This window comes from Chelonoidis abingdonii, chromosome 1 (assembly GCF_003597395.2).
Source record: "Chelonoidis abingdonii isolate Lonesome George chromosome 1, CheloAbing_2.0, whole genome shotgun sequence".
NCBI lineage: Eukaryota > Metazoa > Chordata > Testudines > Testudinidae > Chelonoidis > Chelonoidis abingdonii.
Window position 1 is genome coordinate 78,464,135 of NC_133769.1, and position 10,633 is coordinate 78,474,767.

Sequence of the window (10,633 nt, forward strand, 5' to 3'; positions counted from 1 at the left end):
GAGAGGAATGATCATGTCCCTCGATCTGCTGGCAATGCCCCTACTTATACAGCCCAAAATGCAAATAGCCTTCTTGGCAACAAGGGCACACTGTTGACTCATATCCAGCTTTTCGTCCACTGTAACCCCTAGGTCCTTTTCTGCAGAACTGCTACCTAGACATTCAAGTTCTCTAGTCTGTAGCAGTGGATGGATTCTTCCTCCTAAGCACAGGATCTGCACTTGTCCTTGTTACCTCATCAGGTTTTCTTTTGGTCCCGTCTTCTTAATTTGTCTACGTCCTCTGTATCCTCATCCCTACCCTCCAGCGTATCTATCATCCTCCAAGTTTAGTGTTCATCTGCAAACTTGCTGAGAGTGCAGTTCCACCCATCCTTGCAGATCATTATATGAAAGATATTGACAAACTGGCCCCAGGACCGCCCTTGGGGCACTTCGCTTTGAAACTGGCTGCCAACTAGAATGGGCCATTGAATTCACTACCATTGAACCCGATGATCTAGCCAGCTTTTCTATACTTACGTTCCGTTCATCCAGCCCATTATTTTCTTTAATTGCTGGCAAGAGATACTGTGGTGAGACCATATTCAAAGCTTTGCTAAGTCAAGGAATACAATCACTGCTTTCCCCTCATCACGACCCAGTTATCTCCTCAAGAAGGCACTTAGTAGTTAGTCAGACATTGACGTTCCCTTGAGTTGCAATCCCATGGCTGACTGTTTCCCTGATCCTTTTCTCTCTTCTAAGTGGTTTCGATGATTCCTTGAGGACCTGCTCCATTGATTTTTCCAGGGACTTGAGGTGAGGCTGGAACTGGCTTGTTTGTTACTCGGATTCCTCTCTTTTCCCTTTTTTTAAAGATGGCACTACGTAGCCTTTTCCAATCATGGACCTCCCCTGATCACCATGAGTTCAAAGAGTAACGGCCATGGCTCTGCCAATGACATAGCCCCCTCGGATGAGCGCACGGGCCCTGAGTTGTGCTACGTCCATTTCTAAATAGTCCTGAACCACTTCTTTCTCCACAGAGGGCTGGTCACCTTCTGCCCATACTGTGCTGTCCAGTGCAGCAGTCTGGGAGCTGACCTTGTTTGTCAAGACAGAGGCAAAAAAAGCATTGAGTTCATTAGCTTTTTCCACATTCTTTGTCACTAGGTTGCCTCCCTCATTCAGTAAGGGGCCAACACTTTCCTTTACTCTCTTCTTGTTGCTAACACACCTGAAGAATCCCTTCTTGTTACTCTAAATATCTCTTGCTAGCTGCAACTCCAGTGTGATTTGGCCTTCCTGATTTCACTCCTGCGCCTGAGCAATATTTTTATACTCCTCCTTGGTCATTTGTCCAGTCTTCCACTTCTTGTAAGTTTCTTTTTTGTGTTTAAGATCAGCAAGGATTTCACTGTTAAGCCAAGCTGGTCACCTGCCATATTTACTATTCTTTCTACACATTGGGATGGCTTTTTCCTGTGCCCTCAATAAGGATTCTTTAAAATACAGCTAGCTGTCCTGGACTCCTTTCCCCTTCATGTTATTTTCCCAGGGGATCCTGCCCATCAGTTCCCTGAGGGAGTCAAAGTCTGCTTTTCTTAAGTCCAGCGTCCATATTCTGCTGCTTTCCTTTCTTCCTTGTGTCAGGATCCTGAACTCGACCATCTCATGGTCACTGCCTCCCAGGTTCCCATCCATTTCTGCTTCCCCTACCAACTCTTCTCTGTTTGTGAGCAGCAGGTCAAGAGCTCTGCCCTAGTTGGTTCCTCCAGTCTTCTGAAGATCTTGCAGATCAGGATCTTAAAATTAGATCTAGTATTGCACAGAGAGTCAGTGCACCATAAGGAGTAATGGGTAAGTTTCTAATCAGATTTACTTTCTGGCATTCCTGCACTAACACAACGCAAGAGAATGATTAAATCTGAATGTACTATACTGTCAGTTAAAGTTAAAAATGTAATCATTTGATCTGATCTTTTGTGGTAGGATGTTTGTTTTTATACCACTAATTTTGGATCTAGATACTTAGGGCCAGATCCTCAATTGGTGTAGAATATGTGCAGAATGGTTTATTTCCACTGAAATCAAATATAGTTATTCAAACTTACACTAAGTGAGCATCTGGCTTTCAGTGTACTTTTAAAATGATGCAATAAATGTATGGAAGTTTCAACATATATGATGCTGGGTTACACAGTTATGAAAGAGCAAATTAAATATATGTTTCATAAATATACTCAGATAATATACATTTTGTACTCTTTACATATGACAAAGAGAAATAGGAAAGCACATTTTTCATAGTTTATGATCCATTTTTAATATTTTAATTATTTGTAAATTCTGAATAGCAATTCCATAAAAAATTAAGACTAGAGTATTATACAGTGCTTAAACATAATGCAGGCACTGATAAAGCATAGATTAGGCACAGTACAGCAATATTCTCAAGCATGCGAGTACATTGAAATCTAAGTAGATTTTCTCTCTCTATCCAGTCCACTATAGAGCTCTTACATGGCGAAGTTATTTGTCTCACTTGTTTGAAAACAGTTCCATGTGATTCTATGGGCCATATCCACACATCTTACCTATACCATTGGTCCCACTTAAGACAATGGGACTATTGGTAAGTGGAAAACAAATAGGATGCAGCCCATAAAATTGCTGATTTCACCAAGGGGACAAAATATCCCAAGCAAGTGAGCACTGTTGAAGGACAAATGTTCACTGAATCAACTGGCAGCACCAGTTTACATCAGCAGAGAACTTGTACCTTATGTTTTTAAGGGCACGCATTTTCAAATTTCTAAAATATTTCAGAGATATTTCAAATTGTTTTCTCTTAAATATCTATGAGTTTTGTGGAAATAGATAGGTGGGAAGATTTGTAAAGGAATATATAGCCTCTCTCCTCTAGATTGTTTGCTAATATCCTGCTAGATCACTAGTGACAGAAGTGTGTTACCATGGATGTTTAGAGCCTTCTATGACATGTGCTTGATGTGCTATGTCATGTGCTTCCCAGTTGACTTTACAACTATCTAAATCACAAAAAAGGCACCACATTTCACAGTAATTGGTACCTTTGTTGACAGCCTCAAAAGATTAAACAGGCAAAGAGACTGAGCTATCTTCTTGCTCTGGCTGGTCCTCCAGATCAGCAGGTCAGTTTGAGAAAGCTTACACTGTCACTTCTTGTTCTGCAAGTGTCCTGTGTACAGGGACCATCATTCTCCAGGGCTGTCAGCAAGCACCTTCCACAAGCACTGAACTTACATGACATATGTTTTCTCTCTTAAATCTATTACCTCAGATTTCTGAGTCCTGCTTTTCTCTTCCGAACAGTTATATTTACAGAATATAGGAGACAAACAGAATTTTCAGTTTTAATATCTAATTTAAACAAGCATCTTACCTGTTACCATTAAATAAATAATTTTTTTTAATCAAGCTTACTACAGTATATCCTTCAGGAGTTTTCAGAAACAATATGAAAAAGTTTACAGAGCTTCTGTATCAGATCGCTTGCTGAACTGTTAATTTAGACAGATACTTTACTGTATCACCACCCCCAACCGTATTTACATTCATTCTGATTACAAACTGCAACTTTGCTGAGAAAAGAAAGGATTCTTTAACAAAGAATTATCAACTGGCTTAGGTCAGAAAAGAAAATTTCCTCATTTTAACATAACATATGTTCATTTTTAGTTTTGGTCTCCTTTGATATTCCCTGATATCTGAGATTATCACAATTAATGAACCACATTGTTCTGTGTTCCAGCTTTAGAAGAGATCCTATAATACCTTTCCATATACTGTAAGAATCGTTATTCTTTCAAAACTAAAATTAGATAGTAGGATAGGCACCTATTCCTTGGGTGCTCCGGCGCTAGAACACCCATGTGAAAAAAATGGTGGTTGCAGCTCTCCACCTTTCCCGGCAGTACCTCCAGCCCACCGACGGCCCCGCTGATCAGTGCTTCCCCTTTCCTCCCACTGCCTCCCCACCTGTCACGGGCCAGCTGTTCCACAGCATGCAGTACGCATTGAGGGGAAAGGAAGGAGTGAGGGTGGGGTGCACTCGTGGGAGGAGGTAGAATGGGGTGGGAAGAGGAGGGGCAGGGGCAGAACATGAGCAGGGCAGGGGTGGGGAGGAATGGAGGCACAGCTGGGAGGGGCCGAGCACATTAGAAAGTCAGCGCCTCTGCTCAGTAGCGACTACAAAAGTTACTGTAGAAATTTCTACTCCTTCTACTTTTTCAAAGTTACACAAAATGATTTTACTGATAAAAACATTTGTTTTGCTGTCATCAGTGCAGAGCCAGTCAATATAGGTACAGGTGGTTCAGTACTGTTCTATTTTGGCTCACATGTTGAAAGAATTGCCAACTATGTTCTGAACTGAAAGATATTTCTACTAGGGCTGTCAAGCAATTAAAAAAATTAATCACAATTAATTGCTGTTTTAATCACACTGTTAAACAATATTAAAATACCATTTATTTAAATATTTTTGGGGTTTTCTATATTTTCAAATATAGGGTCAGGGCTGGGGGCTCCGGGATTCAGCCCTGCTCTGAGCTTCAGCATCCTTCAGGGCATGGGGCTTCAGCACCTCTTGGGGCGCAGGACTCCAGGCTTCAACATGGAATGGGACTTTAGCCCCTTCAGGGCTTCAGCCCAGCATGGAGTTCAGGGCTCTAGCCCCTCTTGGGTTTGGGGCATGGGGCTCCAGCCTCCCCTGACCCCCTGGGAAGCTGCTGGCTGCAGCTCCTATTCCTCCCACCCCCTACGCCGCCTCCGGAACTGGGCTGCTCCAGCTGTACCCCTCACCTAGCTGCAAAATTGTAATGGTTTGTTTCCCCTCACATAAAATATATCATACTTTCCTGTAGAAGAATTGTAGTAAACTTATCTTTTTACACAATATAAACAAGTTCTGACAAATTTGATATGATTATTATTAATGAAAATAATAAGCACACAGTTGTATTTCTTCTGCTTCATACAAAGTTAGTGCTAAAAGCATACACTCATAAAAAGTCTAGTATATACTTACTCTTGTGTTGTTTCTTTCAGCCTTGAGTTCTGAAATCTCCTCCTCTTTTTCAAGCAGTTGCTCCCTACACACATTTAACTCTTTTGTCAGTGCAGCAAATTCCTATAAAAAGGAAATATAGAAATTATTTTAAATGTACATTTTGGAGTGTATTCCCAAAATTAATCTGCATTATAACATTTAGAATTTAATATTTAAATACCGTATATACTTGTTCATTAGCCTGTTCATTTATAAGCTGACCCGCCAAGATGGTTAAGTAAAAATAGCAAAAACTGTAAGACCCTTTCATAAGCAGACCCTATATTTCAGGGGTTGGCAGTATCATAGCTTCCTCACTCAGTATCATAGCTTCCTCACTCAGATTTGAACCTTAGCGTTCATAACCTGAGAAGCTAGCATGAACCCCTCTAAGCTTAATTACCAGCTTAGATCTGATAGGCTGCCACCAGCCAAGAATTTCCAGTGTCTTGGCTCACTCTGGTCTCCCCAAAACCTTCCCCGGGGGACCCCAAGACTCAGAGGCTCTGAGTCTTACCACAAAGGGAAATAAACCATTCCCCCCACCTCTCTCCCACCCAGAATTTCCTCTCTGGGCTAACCTGAGAGTTACTGATGCAACCTCTTTACATCACAATACCAAGAAGCATGTCTCCTCTCTTCCACAAAGAGACAAACCCAAAGACAAGGAAACAGAAAAGATTCTATCTCTCTTCCCCCTTAGCTTCTTCCCGCCCTGGGACACAAGGAGAGTTAAACACAGAGAGCAGTTTTTCCCCTCCCCCCTGTCTTTCCTTTCTCCCACCAATTTCCTGGTGGGTCAACTAGAAAAAAAAATCAACAGGTCTTAAAAAGCAAAACTTTTAATAAAAAAAAAAAGAAAGAATAGAATAACAGTTCTCTGTAATCTAGATGGTAAGATACAGGGTTTTCAACTTATAGAAAATGAATAAACAATAGAAAAGGGATAAACAGCCTTATCCAAAAACAATACAATTTAAAGTACTTATAGCCAAATACACATAAAGACTCCACCAGCCAGATACACAGATGCAAATACAGCAAAACAATTTAAAAGACTATACTTCTGCTACCTTGTACTTACAACTGGGAAACAGAAGATAAGAAAGATTGGAAATTGATCCTCTCATAGCTGAGAGAGCACAGACCAGACAAAAACCCAAGACCAAGAAAAAACCCCAAATTCCCTCCCTTAAGCTTTGAAAAATCCGGTTTCCTGATTGGTCCTCTTGTCAGGTGTTTGGTTCTCTTTGTTAACCCTTTACAGATGAAAGAAACATTAACCCTTAGCTATCTGTTTATGACACCCAGCTAGCAGGCCTGGATGTTTTGTTACCTGGAGCGTTCACAGGCACAGAGCCCCTCAGCTCCCAGTATTCACCATTTGCCATTCCCAGCAATGGGAGCTGCAGGAAGTGGCGTACCATGTCCCGCAGCTCCCATTGGCTGGGAATGGCAAACCATTGCCACAGGGAGCTGAGGGGCTCCATGCCTGCAGATGCTCCAGGTAAACAAAATGACAATGTATTAGATAGTCAATTCAATAATTCCACAGAGTTTAAAATCATCAAATTTTGGTGTAGACCTGTTTGCAAGCCGACCCCCGCTCTTTGATGTGTCACTTTTTTACCAAAATTATTTGGCTTATGAACGAGTATATACGGTAATTTTTAAAAGTCCAGAAAAGTAGCACTATAAAGTTAAAACTATAATAATATTTATTTGTGGTTACTGGTACATAATTCATAACTATGTGTATTAAAGGATTTTCGAAAGTTATAGAGTCAAAATCAGCTTCGGAGCTTGGCCAGCTAAAATAGCTGAGGATCTGGCCTATAGTCTAGCAAATTAATTCTGAACATGTCAAATTATTTTGATTAGAGAATGGGAAGCAAATTAATTGCAATACCATAATCAACAACAACAAGCAGCTGTTTTTATAGCACTGTCCATCCAATGATCTCAAAAAGCTCTACCATATTAGCATTTTAAGGTACCAATTCAAGAAAGCATCCTATTCAGGACAGCATTTAAGCATGTACTTAACTTTAAACACCTGCTAAAGTCCCATTGAATTAATAGGTTTTTAGCAGGTGTTTTAAGTTAAGCAGGTGATTAAAAGCAGACATACAAAGAAATGAACTTTAATGTACATTTAAGTGCTTTCCAGAATCAGGGCCTAAGGCACATAACTTTCCTGCGAGGTTGGTAATAGTCTATTTTTGGTTTGTTTTGGTTTTAACTGATTTAAAAAAAACAATAAAAATACCACAAAGACACTTTTTCAACAGAAACTCTGGAATGGCTAATGAAACGCACCTATTCAGAACACTGAGACATGTTTAAAATTAGTTGCCAATCAGCAAAGCTGGCAGTATCTTTTTACCTTCAAACCTGAAATTACTAACTAAAACAGGGGTGCTGGAACAATTTTTATAGGGAGTTCTGAGAACCATTGAACCAATCTGTAAACCCCGCATATAATGGAAACCACTTCAAGTCAGGGGGTGCTGCAGCACCTCTATTTCCAGCACCTATGAGCTAAAACAGGGGGTGCTGCAGCACCCCTATTTCCGGCACCCATGAACTAAAACATAAAAAGGTGATGAGTCCTAGAGTGTATGGCTAGAAGGGACCCCTAGATCATCTAGTCTGACCTCCTGTATACCACAGGCCACCACCACCACGCAAGCACCCCCACACTAAACTCAAGTTCACTCTCCCTCATATACAAGCTTAAAACACCCCCAACATCGCTCCTCTGAAGATAAACAGGCTTGGACCAATAAAGGAAGTGAATTTCAATGACTAGACCCCTACCAAAAACATCTTGTTGAGAGGCTCCTCTCTATGAAATGGAAGTATGCAACTCGTGCACCTCTAGTTATGGCACCTGCAGCTTACAGCTTGGGAGAAAGGCATGTATGTATTAGTGTTATATTGTCACATTATGTATGCTGTGTAATACTAAAAACTTTAATGTTTCTTTTTGACATTTTCAGTTCAAATTAAATAATCAGCATGTCAGCAGATTATTATTTTGGAGCCGGGCTTGCAGTCTTTAGTCATAAAGGACTCCCTCTGAAATCAAGACTGAAAGTAAAACTGGATTTACACTATATCATATGTGAAGCTGTGACAGGGTGTGCATACCCCGCACTAGACGAGAAAGAGTTAATCCCACACTATGGGTGGAGGAAGTCCTACCCCCAGACTGTTCTGGGCATGCTCCAACTGCTGTGCTAGTATAAAAGAGCAGCTCAGCTCAATCTGGGCTGGCCACTGAGGAGGAAGCACACTTGCTAGAGGCTCCAGGCCAGGAGCCGCTACAGCCCCTGACTGCAGGAACGAGAGATCCCAGGGACCAGACCGGAGAACTGCTACCTACAGTTCATTGCCGGGAGTCAGCAGGGCTGTCCTTAGGATTCATGGGGCCCTACGCATTATTATTAAACTGGTGCCCCTATGTCAGACTTGGGACACAGTCACCACCCCGCCTGTGGACCCCCAGAACCATCTCCCCCCATTGCGGATGCACACTGAGCTTCGTACACAGCAGACGCTGGGGCAGCTCAGGCTCGCAGCCCAAGGGGGTGGGAGATGAGGCAGCAAAGGATACCGAGCTGCCCGGCCTGCCTCACAGTGGCAGTGACTCACAGTTCCTCGCAGATAGCTCCATACCCGCTCCTTCACACAGAATGCGCTGGGCCAGCACATTTGGCTCTGTGAATACAGCACCTGCCTAAGGAGACTACAGCATGCGGGAACCAACCCGCTCTTACCTGCTATCCCTGTGGTGCCCCAAATGTTTGGGTACCCTAAGCAGTTGCATATGTTGTGTATACCTAAAGATGGCCCTGGGAGTCAGAGTTCCAGGGAACTACCCACATCAGAGAACCCAGAAACCCCAACGATATATGGGCTACAGGTTCAGAAGACACAGTAGGAAGGGGACAAGAAGGCAGAATGAGTTGTATCTCCCACTCACATAAGGTCAGCGTGTTGCAGTAGGATCCCCACTGACTGGTGACAAACATACTCGCCACTGACAGGGTTCTGGCCCGGGACCCGTGAAGTTAGGTGGCCCCAGGCTCCCCTACCCTTGCTGCCACTCCCCCCTTTGGTGTTGGCCCCTGTATCTGGACATTGGGCCATACAGCCCGGAACGCCAAAGGCAGCCATATTGACTCTAGCCATTAGGCCATACAGCCCTGAACCCCAAGAGCAGCCATAATGACTCTGATCAATGGGCCATATGGCTGTCAGTCTAAAAAACATCTGGTAGACTGCAATCACAGTGGTATCACAACTCTGACCCCTCATCTACCCCAAAGAGGGACAGGATGTGGGTACCTCATGACAGAAGACTTTCATACACCACCATTTTCTGGAGTAACAGTCTAAAACAAGATTATCAAGTTGGCATTCTGACAAAACTCCCATTGAACTCTCTGGGACTGACCATTAGTCTGTTATTCTAAATTCTTGAAACCATGAGTAAACTCCTGGCCCTACTGAAGTCAATGGAATTTTTGCCATTTTGACTTCAGTGGGGCCAGGACTTCACCCACATGATTTATTTTACATAAGGCATTACACACAGCATCAAGTAGTTGTGTTTATTGGTATAGTGAAAGTTGACGGAAAATAGACTGCATATCTCTTGTACACAATAAAACACAAAGCTAAGGGTCAAATGCCTCCATCATCTGAAACGTGATTCTCTCACCAAAACTATCTGGGGAGCAGCACTGCTATTATCAAAATGAACATTTTATTTTTTAAATTACAGAACAATTTAAAACATGCTTTTTGAAGCGAATTTTTAACAATCATCATTTCCTGAAATGTCCCAGAAGGTGCCACAGTTGAACTGAAGTCATACATAATTACTTAAAAGAGGGAGCAGAAGATTGGGAGAAAACGCATCCATCTGGTCTAGCTTATTTGCCTCCAACTTTAAGCTGAAGCCAAATAAAATTAAAGTGAAAAATTGGCCGTGAACAGGCTCAGAAGGGTCTTTGCCTGTTTTATATCTCAGATGCCTCCCATTGCACTGCTGAAAGTGGCTTTAATTCAAACCACAATGACTTGAAGGCTTAACACAGCAGATGCCATCAGTCAAGCTAGAGCTCAAAGGGTGGATCATTACATTTTAATTACATGTTTAAGTAACTTATGGCATCACTTAACGAGTAGTGATCAACGGCTCCATGTCTAGTTGGCAGCCCGTTTCAAGCGGAATGCCCCAAGGGTTGGTCCTGGGGCCAGTTTTGTTCAATATCTTCATCAATGATCTGGAGGATGGCGTGGACTGCACTCTCAGCAAGTTTGCAGATTACACTAAACTTGAAGGAGTAGTAGATACGCTGGAGGGTAGGGATAGGATACAGAGGGATCTAGACAAATTAGAGGACTGGGCCAAAAGAAATCTGATGAGGTTTAACAAGGACAAGTGCAGAGTCCTGCACTTAGGACAGAAGAATCCCATTCACTGCTACAGACTAGGGACCGAATGGCTAGGCAGCAGTTCTGCAGAAAAGGACCTAGGGGTTACAG

At 42.4% G+C, this 10,633-nt stretch overlaps 1 protein-coding gene across 1 annotated transcript in view; it reads right to left on the reverse strand.

The window, feature by feature from the left end:
• Window positions 1–10,633, reverse strand: part of PPFIA2 (PTPRF interacting protein alpha 2) — a 647,901-nt gene that overhangs the window by 304,969 nt on the left and 332,299 nt on the right. Inside the window, exon 4 of the mRNA XM_075066795.1 lies at window positions 5,054–5,155. Coding sequence (XP_074922896.1) covers window positions 5,054–5,155 — 102 coding nt within the window. The remainder of the gene's footprint in view (window positions 1–5,053; window positions 5,156–10,633) is intronic.